The 21732-nt window shown below is 37.4% G+C and overlaps 1 protein-coding gene across 1 annotated transcript; it reads right to left on the bottom strand.

Moving 5' to 3' along the window:
• Nucleotides 1–314: 314 nt before the first annotated feature.
• Nucleotides 315–21057, bottom strand: LOC145778139 (uncharacterized). The gene is made up of 11 exons (XM_082589563.1): nucleotides 20858–21057; nucleotides 16042–16163; nucleotides 15493–15541; nucleotides 15115–15264; nucleotides 12193–12375; nucleotides 9492–9701; nucleotides 8539–8644; nucleotides 5618–5757; nucleotides 4601–4759; nucleotides 4128–4284; nucleotides 315–3591 (listed from the first exon to the last, which is right to left on the bottom strand). The coding sequence occupies exons 2-11, from the start codon at nucleotides 16134–16136 to the stop codon at nucleotides 2387–2389; spliced, it is 2454 nt and encodes an 817-aa protein (XP_082445689.1). The 5' UTR covers nucleotides 16137–16163; nucleotides 20858–21057; the 3' UTR covers nucleotides 315–2386.
• Nucleotides 21058–21732: the final 675 nt, after the last annotated feature.

Here is a 21732-nt window from a genome sequence, read left to right as displayed (position 1 = left end):
GAAATAGTGTGTGGTAGTGAGGGGGCATTAGTGGCGCAACAATGCTTCTTTTAGGGTTAAACGTTGTTTCTTCTTTGCCAACCCGACAAACTCAACCCGCGTCGACTCAACGGAGCCAATCTTTTCTTTCAGGTTTGCTCGGCTGCCAGGAAGATGGCTGACTAAACGACAAGTCGACATCAGCTAACTTTCTAACGCAGTCGTAGCTTCCGGACCTACCTCATTACACGTATTTGGCCAGGCTGTACCGGTATCACTACTGTAGTTTGAAAATTTATCATCTAAAAGCAACCAGTCTCGCATAAATAGGAAAACTTTTCATTTTTGTGGTTCTCGTATGTAACAACATGTCCAATTGTTCACTGCAATGATGAAAGCATCGACAACATCAGCATAAAAACACGAAATATCAATGTGCAAATTTTGCTATAATCGTTTCGACACCTCAAGTCAAGATGAAATAGTCGCTCATTTGAAATAATCCTTGAAAATATTAAACAAGAACATTAAAGTAACATTTCATTTGCTACTTTATACTGCAACAAACCACCAACGCCAGTAAGAGTGAAAACCTCCAATGAAGAAGGTTTCCAGCGTGAAAGCGAAAAACTGAAAACATGGCTGAAAAATTGCAACCGTTGAAGCAAGATGGAAAAAAAATCAATTTTGCTACCTGGGAAAAAACTCGATTTTTTGCTGTGCTCTTTGGCAAAGGATATAGATTAAACGCAAAAGAAACATTTCGGAATTTACGGAGAAATTGTTGTGAGGTCCTAGCGAGCAAGATCGTTTTGCTACTTGACCAATTTTGTTAGATGAAGCAGAACTCAAGGAAAATTATTTTCTGTCCTTTTGACACAAAGGTCTTGTATTAATTTCGCTTCGAACTTAATTATTTTGTGAAGAATTTTATTTCCACCAAACAATCCACGATCCGTACTGCCCTGTTTTAGTCACACATCGACAGACGCTCCATTTTAGATTGTCTTCCAAGTGTACTTCCCCAGACAGCAAATCAATCGTTTTCTGACGTCAGGTAATTTGCTGTCTGCGTCATGATGTAATCCAAACCTTGACATAACACACAAATTGCACAAGTTTTTTAAATCGACTTGAAAGAGAAAGGATACAGCAACTGCAAAGGAAATAAAGCGCAAACCCGTTGGAAATTCTTATTACAAGTGCATTGACTTCTCTTCTTCTGACGTGGAATCAATGCAAATCGATTGGGTAATAAGAACACAGCAGAAAATGCGATTCTTGCAATCGAATAGAAGATGAATTACGATTACAATCGACAGTAACTGCTTTGCAATAGAAAAAAAAAAGAAGAAATTTTACACAAACTTAAACAACACAAACTGGTTACACCTTGTCGCAAATAAGAGTCGCACGCATCTTGCACGCCATTGCGGCCAGACCCTGATTAACGGAGGGCCAACGCACATTATTGCAAGGGGCCCGATTATGGGGCGTAGCAAGAAACCAGCAAATAGGCGCATTTTGCAAGAACTTCTGTTGGCGCAGTGGTTTCGGTAAAAAGTGGTAAGAATTAAAAATAACAATAATTGCATTTGGATCCTGTTTTGTTTAGGTGGATCAATCCCCCTTGATTAAACAGGCAATCCTTCGAAATACCTTCATTTGTTCTTTTTAATGATGTATCAACCTCGAAACGCACTACACCACCAGAGCTTGGTGGAGGTTCTACTGTTCATATGAATAGCTTGAAATTATGCATGCATTTTGGTGAAGGAATTACATGAAGCGAATATGTGAAGAAACACGGTTGGGATTATTTACGTTTTGACTGAGCGAGTAACGTGGGCTTGTTTGTTAAGTGGATGACTGAGTCTTCTTCGTGTACCATGGCGCTGTATTTCACGAGCTAGTTTCCATTGATTTTTCCAAAAAAGAAGTTTGCGTAATTTTTTTATTCCTTTTGACGTGCCTAAAAATGTTTGTTTTTCAATGGTGTTGTTTAAGAGAGTTCTGGTTTGATACGTTTGAGCAAGTAAATCTTCACTTATTTTAGGGCTAAAGTCAAATATTCGTTGCATGTGAAGTCAACACCAAACTTTAGTGCAAATTCATACAAGATAGAAAAGCAGTAACACGTTACCAAACGCTTCGTTGTTGTAAACTGTAACTAGTTGTTTCGCAGGGTGCATGCAGGATTGTCATAGGCTTGCTTTAATCGAGTACCTGGCGTGGCAAATGCAAGTGAATTTGGTAGCATTGTTTGATAGCTTCCGTTACACCAACGCAAATAAACGACTGATGAACGTGTAAAATAAAAATTGCATTGAAAGCAGACACCAAATCAACGGATATCATCAGACAATGTTCTGGTCCATGTAAAATGTAGCTGCAATTTGTCGTCGCTTCATTCTGCAGGGGTTTGTTCTTTTGTACCACATGTGGGATGATCCTTATGGAGGATCGACGCAAAAGATGGGAGTGCTGTGGTGGGCTCCTCTGGAATGACCCAGGTAACGTGATGGTTTCGGAATTCATTGCTCGGAGATGCCACAGGATGCAAATTATCTTCCTCATAACCGGAGTCACGGTTATTGGATTTAACAAAAGCATCATCAGGGACATTATCAGGATGTCTGCACAACACCGAAGAAGAGTTAGAATTCAATTTGTCTGCAGAACACGCACAAGATCGGGGAGCTTTTCCATGGATGTTGAGGCGCTTCCGCTTTGTCATTTCTCCGGTTCTTACTGTCATGAGAAGACTGCTGGTAGAACATCCCGAAGATGATGATGAAGAGGAGCAAGATGCCGAACGAGAAGCGTGTAAGTCTCCGTTTTCCCTCACATCATCACCGTTAGTCACATCTTTGTCTTCTTTCTCATCTTTGTTTTCAGTTATCATATTTCCTTGTGATGAATTATTCAAACTGGCTTCTGGCTTTGATGAATAATTAAACCTCAACTCAGTAATTGTATCATTATTACAAGCATGCGTCGTCGAGTCGCATGCCGGACAGGAACTTCCTTTGTCCTTCATGTCTGAAGCCAATCTGCTTTGCAACGATGTCAGGGCTTCAGGTGATGGATGAACAGTGGAAGTTAGTACATCGTCCTCAGTTTCTTCGGTAATGGATTCCCGCGTACGATCATGGCTAAAAATACTGTCAGAAGTTTTCGAGCGTTTTGTTCTACTTTTTTCAATCAACTCATCGGCAGGGAAGTCGAAGAGTATCGCCTTACGAGACATATCAGGCAAGCTTATACTACGAGGAATACTGTGGTTACTTTTTGATAAAAGCGACATAACCGTGGCCAGGGAATGTCTTTCCCTTCTTGTACGCGGTCTAGGCGTGTCCTGCTGCCTCCTGCACCACCAAGATGCGAGATTGTTCCCAAGAGGAGAAAGCATCATGGCGCGATGCTGCGCTCGCTGGAAGTTGCAATCTTCACATTGTGATGAACTTTCGGAAGAGTTCGAAGATTCACGAAAGACAGCTTCCGATTGGTGATCGACTTCACAAACAGAAGATGAACGAATGGGCGAAAGATGACCAGGGGAGAGAAGAGGAGGGATTGAGGAGTCGTGATCATCTCGAAAATGACGATTAACTGAAAAAAGAAACAAAACAAAGTTACAATTATAAATGAAGCAAAAGTTGGACGCCATTTCAAATGAGTGGTCAGTGGTGTTTACCACTCGGTTTTTAAACCAATGAATGGTCCTTAGATTTAATTAAAAAGCAATGTTCACATTCCACCGGTGCAGTATCTAGATTCTAGGTTAACTACCTTTTACTAGTTTACCGCGGTGGGATGGCGCAGCGGATAAGGCGTTGGCTTTCCAATTATGCAAACCTGGTTCGACTCCCGGCTTACGCTGGTTGTTGACAAACACCGCTCACCTCTACCCAGGGTGTAATAAATTGGGTGGGCGTAGTTGCTGAAGGAAAGGCGGCCGAGAGAAAGGAACTGGCCACCCTACTCTCGTTAGTGCCGAAGGCTTAGTACAATGAGAACCTTATCTTCTCATCCCCCAAAGCTTGAATCAAGTATGGAACCCACCTTTACCTTTACTAGTTTACCAATCAAACAATTCCCAAATCAAGCTTTTTTAGATCAGGCCATAAAACGAAACTGTTTTGCACCTGCATAAATTGACGTTGGTCTTCGAAGCTTCTTCGAAGAATTGTCTTGGTGATTCCACGACGTTTTCAGGCCGTCAAAAGTCGTTAAATCGAACGTCATTTCTAGCAAAGCTAGACTGGGCTTGTCATACATCTTTGTTTGGCATTCTTCAAGATACTGAAAGAAAACAACTCTGTAAGTTTTCAAACAATTGATTGTGAGGACTTTTATCCTGCATACTTGCAGAGGCTTTGAAACGTCTCATTTCCTCCAGCATCGTATTAACCATGAATTCGCTTCCAGAGCTTCGTGCGGTTAACTATTTTCAAAAACAGCCATGACCACAATCTCATTTGTAACTCTTTCATCGGTTTTTGAAACTTTAAATATTCCCGGTTTACGTCTTGGAATCAAAACTTGTTTTGAAATATTTACGGGGATGATCCTGCCCTTAAAGTTTTCCATCTCCGGTCTGCCTTGACCCCAAACTCACCTGCAAGGACGCAAACGGGTTCGAAAAAGTGTCTTTCTTCCCTGTGACGTCACAATCCGTGTTGGATGAGGAGGAGTCGATCATGTTGGAAAAGTGGCTGAGCAGCTCCCGGGAGATGTGGGAAAAGCTGCGCGACAATCCTGAAGAAGATCGACGCTTCTGCAAAAGATTTTAAATAAAAAACAATTAAAAGAGTGAAAATGTCAGCTCTAACTCGTCTCACTTTCATGTAACGCTTTAATTTAGTAAAAACTTAAGTTTGATGCCAAACAAACAAATAGAATGAGTTTCGCTTTTAGCAGCATGATCGTTGCTTACTTCACAGTGTAGATCTTCAAAGACCTGGACTTACTAGTCCGCCTCTTTCGGCGCTCTCGAACCCTCCGAAACGCACTTAAAAAACCACAAAAACCCGAACCCTGCCGGATGCAAAACTGCCAACTACGGAACGACGACATGTGCAACACCAAGAACTGTGTCTATAAGATTATATGCAAAAAATGCAGGGAAAGCTACATAGGCAGCACGATCCGCCCACCCCATTCCCGCCTCAAAGAACATCTCAGCTCGGATAAAAGTTCGGTATTTGATCACCAACAACAATGCCACGCCGACTTTGAATTTAAAATTATTGCAAGAGAAAATGACGCGGTACAATTACGTTTCAAAGAGGCCATAATCATTAGCAGACAAAATCCTAAAATCAACAACCGTGCCGAAAGGGAAGAACTACGTCACCTAATCTACTAATCAACTGATCCAACAAAACCTCACAGCAATAACGCCTAACAGCACAGAAACTCAACAGCCGGCAGCCTCAAGCTAACCCAAAGAGCCATTTTAAAAAACCACTCACTGACGTCAACACCATTCGTCATAGCACATGACTAGGGAACTGTGTTCCCAAAGCTAGTGTAATTTGATATTGCCAAAAAGAACCCGCAGCATCAGGCTATAACAGATCGTTTGAATCTACACTGTGAAGTAAGAAACAAATAAAAATCAAACATTAAAAACCTTTTCTGAGGAGTCAAAGCGAAAGTGTTCTTCTTGAAGTGAGGATTCAGCATTGCTTGTGGTTGTTTCTTGCTCTACCATGGCCTGCTGTGCGCTACTTTCCTTCGGCAGGGGGTGTAGAACTTCGCTAGTGTCGCAAGCTGTGAGACAACAAACGTTAAAGTCGCAAAGGAAACGAATCTGTTGAACCAACTGTCACTTCAGTGACAATCCGCTGCAATGATTTAATGTAAACAGCAACTGGTCGACTGCCGATGACTAACGAGGAAGTTGTACCTCAATACAATTCGTAAATGCAGACAACCCGGCTGGAATACAAACTGTGCCAACTGTTCGTCTATTCAACGTCAGAAAGCAAAAATTATCCTTGAAAATATCCTATCATTTCAACAATGGTCCCAGACAGCAAATCAGTCTTTTTTTTTGCTGTCTGAAAACAAAATATTAAATTCAAAAGTTTTAAATTGAATTAAAATTTTTAAACTAAATTTTCAGCTTCTTTGCTTGATTTTTCTGAGCAATCGTCACAGACCTTCAGATCAAACGAAAGAAACATACTCAAAAGGCAACTTTTTTAGAACGCTATTTTCTTGTTTATTAACAAGCCGGAGAAATCTACTGGCTGGGGATCAGTCGAATAGTTACGAAGCAAATTTAAAAAATAAACAATGTACCAAATTTTGTGAATGAAAAGGGAAAATTCCGCTATAAATAAATGGTAAACAATAATCCGATGTGGACAGTTTATCTGGAAACAAGCGATATTGAACACTAAACTTTAAGCCTACCGTTCGGTAAATTTACTGCTACTTCAAATTACTAAAGGAGATGTTTGAAAGGAAATCGCCTGACCTGCTGTTGCTAAGACAATCAATTCAGTAATTGTGTAACCGAATCAAGCAAGAGTCACCCCACATTTCATTAAATGACTTTAAACGGTTGCTGGTTTCTTTTATTTCTCATTATTACAATAATATCTGAACTATGTGACATTAGTCATAATTGGCACTGGCTCTTTATCGAATTATTATGGTTCTATCCCTTCTAATATGACGCTTATTACGTACATCAAAGCATAAAGTGACGGCATGAAAAGTAAAAAAGACGCGCTTGTGCTAAACAATCTTCTCCATTGCAAGATTATCGTGCAAATTTAACTCGGTGTCAAGTTATTCCGAGATATAATCGATCAGGAAAAGCTGGGCGACAAGCAAGCCCAAACAGACGGGTGGTGTGCTATTAAGGTCGATTTGCGTTGAAACGCAGTTTCTTTTACGATAAAACGTCTGAAGGCGTGACATCATAGCGTTGATTTTAGAACCATTCAACACGAGAGACCAATCCACTGTGCACAAATGCCAATACACAAAAGTTTAAACGCAAGGGCTATAATTGTGCACAATGCCTTGATGCAAGCTTTGTCGTAAATGCTCAATGTGGAACATAACAGCACAAATATGGCCACGCTGCCATGCGTCGCAACAAAATAACTAGCCTTTAAAAGGCAAGAAAAAGCTACTACTGATGATTGACAAGATGATTAATTGCAGCACTCGTTTTATGAGGTTTGGGTGAAAATCTGTACATTGCACTTTGGTGTTGAAGACTTTATGCGCTTTTTCCTGCCGAATTAATACTTGCAAAGAGAATGTCGCCCGCACAAGGCAATCGAGCCTTGCCGTCTGTCGATGTAGAAACGATGCAAAAAGTGCAATTTTATTATCAATTTACTTCCACTTTTTGTAGTCATTGCATCACGCCATGCTATCATTTTTTAACTCAAAAGATTAGAACGACCTTACATTGTCAGCATTTAAAAGATGGCCTACGATTTGAAGTTGATTTTTTGAAATCATATGTTTCATGTAGATCTTTCTACAGACGCTGTAAATTATTCTGAGAACAGAATCCAAGTTTGCAAAGTTTGTTCTTTTTATATTGGTGTTATTAATTTCTTGAAATTCTTATTTCTGATTTTTGTTATTGTCTGTTCTTAACTTGTACTGTTCGTAAGCAGACGTTGATTCAACGACAATAGAACCGATTTTGTTAGCCAGAATGATTGGCATTTTTGGAATAGAATTTCAAGTACCGGCAAGTGTTTGCTTTGGGCTGAAGTATTAAGAAAAACCAAAACGCGCAGATTATGTGGTGAAAAAGATATGGAATGACAGAAGTTATTTAGCTGCAATAGTGCGAATGACGTGATGAATGAATGCCGGGCTTAAAACTGCTCAATTCAAGTAACTCGATATGTTCTTCCTGTGATAGCTTCCTCCCCTATCCAGGTTTCGCTGAGAAAGTTTAAAAGCTTGGTATGTTTTTCAAATCAGATGGATTCAATCATGGATCAATGCAAAGAGACTTAAAAAACGTATCACTTGAATGATTTGAAAAGGAAGGAGCCACTGCACAAAAGGAAATAGATTAAAGTAAAAGATTAAATTAATTGATTGGAGCCTTAATGACAATACTGAATGCGCGAAGGACATAATCGAAAAAGGTCAGTAATGAGTCAATACTGCGCTGAGCATGCAAACTATAGATTGGCATTACATGTCGTTTTGAAACTTCTTCGGGTTTATTTAGATATTTTCATGCCGTTTCGCTTATTTTTGACTTTACAAAAAATTGCTGCAAAATTTTAGTGACAATCCAGTCTGCACATTAATTTCTGATCATGAATTTTAGTAAAATACTTCGGCGATGATGTTAAATATTTGCAAGAACTTGCATCTCCTTGTCGCCAGTTCAATTTTTTTTATTAAACGTAAAATAAAGATAATAAAAACAAACATTAATCTCTCATATTGATGTTATCACTGATTATGGCTTTAAAATAATGCAGTTATTTAGGTGACACCGCTACACGATACCTTTCAGGATTTTTAACGTTCAGCTTCTTGCGTTCAATTATTTACCTCTGCAAGCAGATTTCGTTCCACATGGGTTGCATTCAACCGCAGCCAAGATGTCCTGAAGATGATCAACAATCTCTTTGAAAGGTGGTCGGCTTCCTGGGACGAGCTGAAAGTTGATAAAACAACTTAACCTTGTAATATCAATAATGTAAATGTAATATAAGTACAGTACAAATAACGTAACATAAATACTACAAAAATAGACAGTAAGAACGATCACGCTTCTAAAACAAAACATAACATTTTGGCTGTATTCCTTTTCAGAAAAGATCTGGAAAGCTATTGGTAAAAAGAACTAAACATAAAAATTCTGCTGCAAAAACTTAAAAAAAATTATGACAAAATATTTCGTTGAGTTATGCTTATGATGAATCATTAAAATGACTGCTCTTTCGGAAAGACGCTATATAAAGGTTGGCTGCACGGATACAGTATTGATCTATAAATAGCAAGAGAACACGGCAGTTGCATCAGACAGCAAACAACAGCTCAACATCTATGTACATATCGTACAACCTGTGAATAGATATATTAAAATTACCGCAACAGAAGTTTCCAGAAGCATCATGGCCAATCCAATACAATCATTGGTTTGATCCCGAGCCTTCAAGGATTTATTGCGAGTAACACTGACACATCCATAGCATGGTCTTTCAATTTTTGGCTGAATTGGAGCGATACAAGCATTTCGTAGATAACCGATCAGTCCCAGCCCACAAATCAGCCATTTTTACATTGACTCAAGACGTTGAGGTGACAACAATATTATCTGTGGACGTTGAATCAATGTAAAAAGGTACTGATTTGCTCACCAGGTTAGGAATTTCATGTTTTCCCTGTTTACTAGTCAGTTCCAGCTTTACTCAATGCACGAAAAATGTACTAGTAGTACAGACGTTGAATCAATGTAAAAATTACAAATTTTGCAGTCTGGAAGATAAGCGTTCGCCTACCTGGCAACAATGGTAAGCCAATTGCAGGAAGTCATTGGGAGGTGGCAATGGCGTGTTACGACTGGAATCTTCTTCACTCGGCTTATTCACCATCTTGTCGAAGAGGTCGCGAGACAAACCGAAGTCCGAGCTCCTAGGGATTTCTTCTGGATCCACGGACACAAGAGCTATGAGCTGGCACACCAAGAGTCCGAAAGCAAAGATGTCCGACTGTTTCAAAGTTTTGAAAATTTTAAAACGCTGACCGACTGTCGGGTGACTGTATGCGTGGTTAACAATGTGTATTGTGTAATTTGACGCGTCGGTTACTTGATGTGCACATCTTTGTTATAATTCGTGGATTTTTGCTAAGAGTCGGTCGGAAACTTTCCAAAAACCATCTTTCTAATCTTTTACTACCTGGAAATGTTACACCAGCTGATGTCATCGAGGGAGGCAGTGAAAAAGGTGAAAATGCACTTCTTAAAAAAATTCAGTAAAACTGTTAGCAAGGTGCTAACAATACGACTGAAATTTTCTACGTAAAATCTAAATATAAACATAACTAGAGATGTTATAATTTATGTTACTACTTGGAGGAGGCTGTGAAAGATGATAAAAATATGATTTTTAGAAAATTGAAGACAAACTGTCAACAATAGTAAAAAAAAAACAGTAACAATGTGTAAAATGGAACTAATCAGGTCATATTTCCAGATGGGGCCATGGATGCAAGTCGGTATAATATCGAAGTTAAAAGTTCTTTTTCTATTGGGACCGAAAAGTATCGCGGGGAGAAATCCATTTGAATCTTCCGCAGCATAAACAATTTTAAATTTTAATGAAACCCTTCATCTGCTAACGAAAAAACTTACTTCGGTTACTTCACAATGTAGATATTAACGACCTTTCTTAGCCTGATGCAGCGAGTTCGCAGTGGTAATAGCGAATTGCACTAGCTTTTGCTGTAAAAAAAACGACTGATTTGCCGTCGTGAAGTCATTGAGTTCATTATGGTTCATTCCAATAAAATTATAACAAGCACGACAGTGCCATGTGATTGACTTGATTGAACTGCACATCAAAACACCCGCGTATGCATACCGACGCGCCGCGAGCAATTAACCAATTCCCCATCAAGCAAATCAGTTATTTATTTGCATCAACATGGTTATAGTACAAAGTATCAGCCAACAACATTGATTCCTTTTACGTTGATTCAGTGTGTGCAAGCGATTTCAACACAGTTTACCAAGGCGGAAATATATTTGAAAACTGGCTAAAAGACAACGAGCTTCAAGTGTGAAAACGCCAAACGGAACTAATGTGTGCAGACGACAAGTCAATACAAAAAAGATCAATCCAGCCTGTTGGGGGGTTATGAGAACATGAATCTAATCAAGTCACCCAGCTAGCAAAACCTGTCTTCACATTGAGTCAACGCTAAACCATTCGTAGAAGGCGTATTGTTCCAGTTGGGCACATAAAATCTGAAACGCACTGGGGCTTGTGGACAATGTCATCTCAAGTCTTTCGTCATGTAGATACGGCAATCACAGACTTACACACACAGAACATACGCATGTGGATTGTGGGCTCGATACAAGAGCTGCATTGTTGTAGAAGAATTTTTTTCTCGGTATTTTCAATGCGTAGGCGGGATTTGATAAAGAAAAGACGTTCTGATTCTAAAGAACCTTTTACCACAAACCCACACCGCGTGGCGTTCCGTGATCAATCAACCTTAAGAGCCAATCAACTAGATGGTTTTTGCCTCAATAAACTCTGGTCATGTTTCGTGAAATTACGCGCTTTTGCAATGAATTATTGTTATACAAAGTTACACCAACATGAATGAAGAGACGTCTTTGATCTTTGCCCAGCCAGCAAATTAATCATTGTTGATATTGATTGAACGTTTGCGGATGTTGAATCAATGTAAAAAGGATTGATTTTTCTGGTTTAGTAGATTCGTTTTCTCACACAAACCGAGCTATTGAAGCGCAGCACCCGCAAGGTGAGAACAAATCCAAACAGATGCATTATTCAAAGGTGGCCGACAGTTAGGTCTACACCCTTTTGCATCTTTTCAACATTGAAAAACTTCAAGTAAATTGAATGACTTATATGGCTATGTAGGGATTGTAGATCATAGGGATGCGAAACTTCATCCGCTTTTGGCTTATCCGCAACACTAGAAGGGTTACGTTTTTTTCTAATTTACAAAATGTTTTACTTTTTATGGGTTATATAAGAAGAGTTAAATTGGTTTTGAAGTAATAAGAGGTTTTTAGTTGAAAGCAAGCATGCAGTAAAGCGTAAAAAAAATGTCAAATTGGCAATTGACCCTTCTAATGTTGAAGGAACAACGGAGTTGCGCGTCCCGTAATGTACCGTCCCTAGGCTATGAAGCAGGTTAGCTTGATTGATGACATCATCAAAAAAGCAATTTTTTGCCACCGCAAAAAAGATGTAGGAAGCTGCTGATGATAAGAATGTTGGGCAAAACCAGGAAACTGCAATTTGGTGAAACACAGGCAATTCTAATCAGCACAAAAGTTAGATTTTAGACGAACACGATGATAAATTGATGTTGCAGTTTAACGTGTTTTTTGTTCTTGTCAAAATTACGTTGCAATGAGTGTTTTTGTCACGAGGACGTCACGTGGGAATTCTTCCAGTCGCCACAATGGATTAACCTCTAAAGAAATAATTCATTTACTTTTTCATTGTATGGTTTTCCTTTTAAAACTTCAGGCGCCATGATGTAGGGTGTCCCCACGATGGTTAATCTCTCCTGGTCCTTAGCACAGGTTGGGATCTTTTCGGCTAGTCCTAGGTCGGCAACAATGCCAGAATACTTCTTTTCTCCTTTCGCGTCGACAGTCACTCGAACAAGACAGTTCTTGAATAAAAAAGACAAAACAAAGCAACATTAACAAGAGATTGATGGCTATTTTGATTAATTGTTTTACTGGTGCTGTTTATATCATAATAGGCTGTGCATTCAACCTTAAATCAATAGATAATATTTATTGGAAAGCAATTACATGCACAGTTCAACAGGAGACGTTTTAGTTCAAAACTAAGCCACTTACGAAAAGGTTAATGTTCAAAATGCAGAAATGTAAAAAGTATATACACTTCAAATATTACTGCAGTCTGCAGGTGATTCTTTTTTGAAGCCTAAGTCCATTCTTTCATCAGCTTGTCAGTTAATAATGCAACAGTCACATAGATAAACTTTTCATAAAGCTTAGCGATGCGGTAGTCAAACCCAAGGACATTAAGTTGTTATATATAATGTTTAATGTATTTAAATTTTCACAAAGATGAGCTATTGAGACTCATCCAACTAGCTAGCTGTCATGAACCCTTCAAAGTTTCTTGTCAATGCATTATAATTTATTGATAATAAGCTAACTCAAAAGAATAAGGTCTCAGCAAAAAAATCAGGCCATTTTAGGTTGATTCAATGTCTCCAGCCTTGCAAATTTTGTGTGCAAAGGCTGGTAAGTGTAGGTCGGAAGACACCCGAAACAACGTCACAATAGAGAATTGAATTAAAGCTAATCACACGCAATTTCGTTGAGAATTGAACAATGGTCGCCACAATTTGATATCTTGATCGCAAACTCCTAGCACCTTCCAAACAAAAAACCAATTCATTTACATCGATTCAACGCAGATGTTGTATCAAAACACAAGGACTGAATTAGAAGCTGAGTTGGCTTTGAAAGACAACAAAAGTTTGAAAATATGAAAGCAAGAAAAATTTGAAAAATGTTAAGGATCAAACAAAACTAACAGTTGTAACCAAACAGACACAGAATAATGGACGAGTGGTTATGTTTTGAAGACCTAAGCTAATTTTACGCGGTTCACAGTTCATACGGCTACCGTCAGGCCAGGGTTGCTAGATTATGAAGAGCAATATATACAATAAAATAATACAAAATATACCAAATCTAAAAATATTACACCAGTTCAGCTTTTTTTTAAATTTTATTGGCAAAAAAACAAAATTATACATAGCACAATGAGCACAAATAATTTGCACCAAGTTTACACAAACAGATTTGAAAAACAAAAGTTCATGTAAAAACTACGTTTTACATATGTTAACTGTTTGAGTAATGTCAAATTTCTAACTTGAGAAAGGTTTTAATTTTGGCTAATTTTTACATGTATCGCATTATATTTAAGGTGGATTCACAGAACTTTTACTAAGTTCACTCGAGTTGCTACTGAGTTTGTAGGTTAGTCTAGCGAACAAGAAAACACCTAACCTAGGCCAAAAACTACAACACAACGTTTTATTTTCATGATTACAACTAGCCAAGCCACGTGCGAAGACCTGCGTTTGCCCGAATTGCAATAAGACAACTTGCTGGTTGCCAAGGATACAGATTAGGGAAAACGGTAGTCTACTATTTGGCGGTATTTGGCGGTTGAAAAGGGAAAATCTTCCGGTAGCCGAACCTAACGCAATGAGTAAAATCTACTCTGAACTGGCCAACGGTTGCCGTTTTCCGCATCAAGTGTGAACCTCGCTTAGAGACGAGACAAGGCCCACTTAGCTGAAGCTGCCACCTACCATTCTTTCAGTTAATAGGAATACAGCGTAACAATATGTCAACTAACTAAGAATCTCAACACACTTGTACTACAAGAATTGGGAACAAAAATTATATAAAGTAGTGCTGCCAAATGCTGAGCAATTTGTGTTTGATTCACAGCTCACTAAACTTGAACTTTTCAAATATAAAACAAAGTTAGATTTAGGTTTGGTATATTTTTTATTATTATTTGGTATACAGTGTATTGCTCTTCAGAATCTGGCAACCCTGGCTGTAGGGTAGCCGCATCTACTGAGAATTCATCTACCTTTAGTCTCAGCCACTAAATGAAGCCTTTTTTCACGTTAATTCAACATTTGCAGGCTGATTTGTTGGCTGGGATTGTGTTGTTATCAATTTCTCGTTAAAAATATGAAAACGAGCAAATGCGGTGCACGGTTGGTTATTTTTACATTAAATGTGCGCTGACGTATTCGAACACACAGAAAACCTGAGGCACAGTGCTCGCTAATACAACGTTGCTTTTTTGACATCAAAACAACGTATTTTTTAAATTTTTCAGATCGCATAACTTCACGGTTTGTTAGCATTTTATGTGCAAAACCGATGATATCTTAGACAGAAAATCGGTCATTGTTGCATTGATTCGACGTCTGCAAACAATGAATTAACGTAAAAAGCATTGATATGCTGAATGGAAATTTTCTTGAAAAAGATTGTAGAGTGTAACACTAACAATGGTAAGAAATTGTTTTAAGTTTAGTTACACTCGTGACCTCGTGTATAGTATTTTTATGTTAAATCTTTTACTTCAGCTGAGTAACAATGAACAGAGAGCAAGGAAGGTGCAGTGTAACCCTCACGGTCTGTTGCGACGTTTGCTATCACTTTTGACACTGTGCGATAATAACATTTAATAACGAATACGTTATTTGCAATCGTCATATAAAATCATCAAAGCAACAGATTGCATAAAAGCATCAACATTGCAAGATCAATCACTATTTCAGTAACCTTGTTTTTTATTAGAACCAGATCATTGTGAAATCAATTGTACCACCAACCTTAGAACTTAAGTCTCTGTGAAACACTCCAACAGCATGGAGGTAATTCATGCCTTTTGCCACGTCCAAAGCTAATTGTATTCGCTGCTCCCAAGAGAGAACGACGTTTTGCTTTGTGACCAGCTGGTCTAGATCTCCTCCGTTGATATACTAAACAATAGAAATGTTTGAACACGCCAAGTCATGACCGTACGACCAATGGCCATGCCCTACTTTCGTGTGCATTGTGTATTGAATCAATGATCAAGCAATAGTCAACATCATTAAAATTCCCGTCCCTAAAGACACGAAAAAAATTGATCATATAAAGTATAAACTATAAAGCATCACAATGAGTGAACAAATCACAGTCAGGACTAGCAGCTTGATGAAGCTTACCTCAAGAAGAGCATGGAGCTGGCCTTCGTGCACACAAACTCCTTTAAACCTGAACAAGAACAAAGCTAAAGAAATTTCGTTTTTGTTTCATACATAAAGTTGACCAGCTGCAAATAATGTTCTAGTGATATTGAGTGTTTTAATATCTTTTGTATGTCGTGAATTGCAATGGTATGGTACAATAAACCACATTTTTTTTTTTTTTGTGAGAATGCAAATAACATCATTTGTATTTTGGAAAAACGTCATTATGTTGGTCAACATTAACCAATCAGAAAAGTTTAAATGCACAGGAACCAATCAGATGATGCCACGTCTTCAAAGAGAGACGGGAGGGGGTTTGGCCAAAATATGGAGATTAGAACTCAACAACAAATAGAGACAAGTTAAGTAACAAAATATTACAAATGCAGCAATGAAGATTGCTGAGGCGTGTTGAGACAACGGCTGAGATCGGATGTCACACGAGTGTAGTTGTTGCATTTACAAAACTTCAATCATCGTTTGTTGATCAAAATCTGACGCATTTGAAAAAGACTTGACAATTACTTGAGTATGTTGGGATGAGAAAGCCTGTTCATGAGCTGGACCTCTCTCAAGATGTTCATCTTGGTGTTTGTACTCCGGTTCCTTTTCAACACCATGACCTTCCCACTTTGCTTGTGTGTGGCCTGCAAAATAAAGAGCAACAAGATGAAACACCCTGACGGTAAAATCTGTCATTTTTACATTGATTCAATGTCTGCAAACGTTGAATCAATGTTAAAATGAAGAATTTTCTGTATGGGCATTACCACTACAAGTCGCGTTTGATGCCATTCGGTGAATCCACAGGTTTCTGATATATTTTGATATCAGTCCTGGAGTGGAGCGCTGAGCAAGGCTTCAAAAGCAAACGTGTAAAGCCCCTGACCAGGTGCTCTAACAGGTTGATTGAACTTAAGTATGATGAAGTGTAGTTGTTTGTGCAGGAGGTACGATTCATCACAATGAAGTTTCTTGGGCTTGGCAACCCATGTAATGTGAACCTAAAGCACCTCTTTCGCCAATCATGCGCCAACGTTACCAGTTTTACTGCAATTTAATGTTGCTTGAAATCACAAAAACTTCAAAGTTGACAAAGTAAAATTGATAATAAAGATATCTGGTTATGTTTGTGTCGTACAATTTTCTAAACATCATTTTTTAGAAAATTTACGTCGTTTCGAAAAAGGTTGGGAACCACTGACGTAGACGATTCTACTATTTTGTTAACATACTATTTTTTTACATCGCTTCAACGCCAATGTAGTATTGAGGCAACGTTTAAAAGAGAACGCAAAACAGCAATTTTAGGTAAAATATCATGTCTTTGACAATTGGGCATGTCAGCATTTACTGCAGATTGAGAACTTCGTTTTAAGGTGATAGAATGTCAAAACGTAAGTTATTTTCAATCTGTCTTAATGACATACAACTGTCTTTATGACAAACAGCCGTAGTTCTTTTATTGATTTGACTATTGTGTGTCGGTCAAGCAAAGCGCAGAACAGGTCGACAACAAACATGAACAGTTAAAACATAGGTGGCACCGGTAAACGATTTACCGGGGAGAATTTTCTGCTGTCCTCACTCCTCACAACTGAGTCACAAGCACTCAACGCTGAAAAGCATTGATTGTCTGACTTCAGCGTAGGTCATGCGAAGCATCCAAAACAGAATGGAGCATTAGGCATCCAAAGGAAAAAAGGGAAAGTTTAAATAGCCACAAGGTACGGTAGTTTTAAACTTTGCTGTTATTCTTCTTGCATTACTCACGTAACACAAGCTGACAATGCAAATACAAGTGTTAAATATTCCGGGTCAGCCGAGAGGAAAAGGGGGTTGCCAATTGCAACTCAAAAAATGAAAAATCTTATTGAAAAGTTTGGATGTTTATCAGTATCATTTTCTTCTCTAGCATTAGTTACAAATTGGAACGTAAAAGTAGAAACACGCAAATTGTTTTTATTGCTTCACTTACTTTCTCATTCATCAGATGAACGTTGCAACTATTTAATAGCGAAGTACCACAGGCCTTATATTATAGCAAATTAAGTGAAAACTTAAAAGTTTCACAATCTTGTCCCAGTTGTCCATGCTATTTAACATAGTCTGACAACGTTTCTATTATCAGAAACGCGACCTACAAAACCAAATACAGCCCAACCATGCAAAAGAAATTTGGGTTAATTGTTTGAAACATTTCTTTTAGCAACACAACTGATTGAACAAAAAAGAAAAATGTCTGTTCACAGGTGTGAATGTGTGAGTGCGTTTAAAATGGATGAGCAGCCAACTGAGCACTACAGTACACACTGTAAAACGCTTAGCTCATGGCTTATTAGGTTAAAATGTTAATATTAATATATATAATATATAAAATGTTAATATTAATATATATAAGGTTAAAAATATTAGGTTAAAATGACATATCACATCTAAAGTGGCTGATACCATCAAAATCAGAAGAAAAATTATAACCACAAACGAAATCAATTAGAAATATTGCATATGCGGATTGTAATAAACAATGAGTGTATGTACACTGTGCAGTCGTCCATTAAGTTGTACTGTTTTGTTACAACGATAAATAACATAAAAACGCATTAATTGCAAGCTTACAGATTTATGATTTTAATCACTGCGTGGATGAAACGGATTAACAAACTGTCCCTGAGGATCAAAGATTTACCAACTGAAAGCAAACACTTTAAAAACAATTTTAAACAAACACAGCAACTCCTAATTACTAACTGAGCTACCGAATTAAACTGAGTTATCTTAAAATTAAACATCACCGATAACACAATAATTAGCATTGGTAGTGTGAGTGGAGCTCACGGATGGCCATGGTTGAATATTATTTATTCACCTTGTTGTTATTGGCAGCTCACTGTAAGATATTTGCAACTACTGAATCTTGAACCTCATTAACCCGATCAAACAAGCCAGTAAATCAGTTATTTTTGCATTGATTCGACGTGTGCAAATATTTCAATGTAAACAATGGTGAAAAAAAAGATTTTTCTCAAGAGCAGTTAATCAGTGCTCAGACCAAGTATCCAATGCAATGTTTGATGAAGTCAAGATATCATTTCTTTCGTTGTTTGCTATGCACTTCAGGGCAATGCATTAAAGGAGCAAATTTTTCAAAGGTGCATAGAATTTTTTAAAACTACGCAATGAAATACAATACGCCTGACGCAGCTTTTCAAGCTGGTAAACTAACATATACTGTACCCAGTTTCGCAAATAGCTTTCACAAGATTTACAATACAAAAATTTCATTTCGTGTAAAATCTAAAATATCATATTAGTTTGTCCAAGCTGCAGGTGGTGCTTTGGCAACGTCTGTCGCATTGGTAAACAGATAGTGAAATATGGGATCATTGTTTAGTATTGCACATAACATTCCATGCTATTTATGAGATGAGCTGCGGTAGAATGCAGTAGCTTGTTGTATAGGGCTGTGAAGTCAAAGGATTTTGGAAGCATACTCTTGTTTGTTGTCTTACTCAGTGTTCACTAAATCTTGCTCTCCTAAATTGATACCAATGGGATGGTTTTGGAAAAAATGGCCTTCTGACTCATGGGTAGGTTACCTCTCCAAATTCAACAACAATTATAATCAAAATCTTTGGAAAGCCCTACAATGATTTCTGAGAATTTTTCAACTACTTTTTATCAGCCAATCATCATCAACCATAGTCACTCAAACGATTATATGATTGGGCTACATATATCCTGCAAAAAATCCCATAAAAAGAGTCACATGTAAAAACAAAGGGTTTGGTCTATGTATATAGTCATATAACGTTTTGATTTAGATAGTAATTAGAAAAATTGAATGTAGCGTTTGGCTGACTGATATAATCGCTTTGTTAAAATAAAATAAACCTTTTACCACTCAAAGCTTCATTGTAACATAATACCCTATTGTGTTTATCACAGTTAGACAAAGGTATATGCAAATATCATGTTATTTGCACATCTTTAAAAAAGATAAAGTTCTTTTAAATAAGAATGTCCTGAAGGTGGTAACCATTTTCTATTGACTCAAAAGGAAAACAAACATTGCAAGACCAGGTTTTCTGCAACACTTAAATTCATTTAACAAATGCAATATGATATATCATAACTGGTTACACTGAATAAATGTTTCAGCACCCTACCATTCAAAAACAGAACCAAGCAAATCAATAATATTATTAAAAAGTGCCGTATCAAGGCATAAGCAATGACGCTGCAAATCTCAATGAGGTAGATTACCAATGGAAAGTGAATTCACACAAAAGTTATAAATTAACCTGCCTTTTTACATGTTTGCATTAGGGAAGAAATTAAATTTACCGCAAGCGCTATATTTGAACTATCAAGGCTCCGGCCGACTGCCATTGTTAAAAGTTAAATTTCAAGTGCTAACAGACAAGAGAAATTTCGACGATTCTTCAGCCATAAATTATTATAAATGTCAAATAAAAAAGCAAAATCACATCTAGTTTTTCAAATATTTTCAATAGGTAAACACTAATTCTAATAATAGAGTAACTAAGTAACTGGTACTAATTGGCAATTGCAACGGTTTTAATATGACAAATTAAGTATGGCAAGCCCAATAAGCAAATACCATTGGAGTTTGGACAATAAACTTCTCAAACAATTGTATGTATAACTTTGACATGGATAGTGTGTAGTACTATTGCTGCAATATTTGTAGAATCTCGATAGACATATTTACAATAATATTATATATGTAAAGAAAGTGCAGTATGAAATAAACAGCATCAAAAGAAATAATATTACAGTTTTTGGGCAGGGGTGCAAAACTGCACATAGCTCATAGGGGGGAGGGGTTTCAACAAAATGCAATAACGTCACAGCAATCCGACCATGCAAATACACCGTAAAGTACAATTTGAACACAACTGTACTTGCACACATGATCAGTGGGCCTACCACTTATAAATATATTGCAAAATCAACTCAATATGTAGAGAGTGGAGGTAAAGTAAACTGAGTTAAAGCACAAACACAAAAATATAATGACCACCACACCATCATCAATGAGAACTCACATGTCGGTTCCGATTTATTTGCAATCTTTAGACATAAAGATCAAATAAATGTTCACAACAAATGTGGTCAAAAATAGCACAAGCAAGTATAACAAAGAAAATATATTATGTATACCAGTAGGGCAGTACCATTAATATTTGCTATATACAAACTTAAACTTTAGGAATTAACAAATACGGCACATACTTAATACAAACAACATAAACATTCTATGTATGATGATTAAGATTATTTTAATAAGTTTTGGCTTGACATCCAACAATCTTACCTTAAATACATCAGAAAAAAAGCCATATCCAAGTTCTTCCAGGTCAAAGTCATCTATTCTTGCTAAGTTTGAAACAGCAGTTTGAAGAGCATCAAAATGTGAAACATGTAAACTTCTTCTTCGAATAGATGCTGGCTGATATTGAGAGGAAGGGACAGATGAGCCAAGTGCAGTAGAAGAAACACTGGAAGCTTGTTCTATCCTATCAACCACTTTAGAGCTTGGCAAGTTTTCATGCATGTTGATGGCATGAGATAATCTCTTACTTTTCAGTAAACATGTAACTTTGAATAAAGAAGCATAATGCAACTACTAGAGGATTTAATCTTGTATATATCATTCATAATGCTTAATGAAGCATTTTATGCAAGTAAAAACCTAAAAAATATATTTGTGTAGCCTAATTACTGACATGGAACTTAACTTTCAAAAATATGTATTTACAAGTAAACGTGCAAGAGTTAATACCGGTACTGAGTTTTCAATACAGCTCAATGCTATTTTTAAGTAACAAAGCGTCTATCTTGATTCAAATGTGCCAACAGCCCAACCAACTATATCATACCAAGCAGCTTGTTAAATGTCAAACTTGTGTACTGCGTAGCCTACTCTTTAAACCATTGGACACATTAGCCTACCTCTGATCCAGATTAAAACAAGGTACCGTACTTGTATGCAGCCTAATCTGTATTTAGAGCAGCAAAATTTAAATGCAAAACTCTGTATCCATCAACACCGAAGATAAACTATGCATTAGCCATTTAAACTTTGATTATCAAAAAATGCACTTGATTTAGAACTGAAAACCAATGTGTACCAATCATTACTGCACTGTTGAGGAACTGACTCTTTGAGACATTGTTGGCAAACTAACT

The sequence above is a fragment of the Aplidium turbinatum genome, chromosome 10 (genome assembly GCF_918807975.1).
Source record: "Aplidium turbinatum chromosome 10, kaAplTurb1.1, whole genome shotgun sequence".
NCBI lineage: Eukaryota > Metazoa > Chordata > Ascidiacea > Aplousobranchia > Polyclinidae > Aplidium > Aplidium turbinatum.
This window is presented reverse-complemented; position numbering and strand designations above follow the sequence as displayed.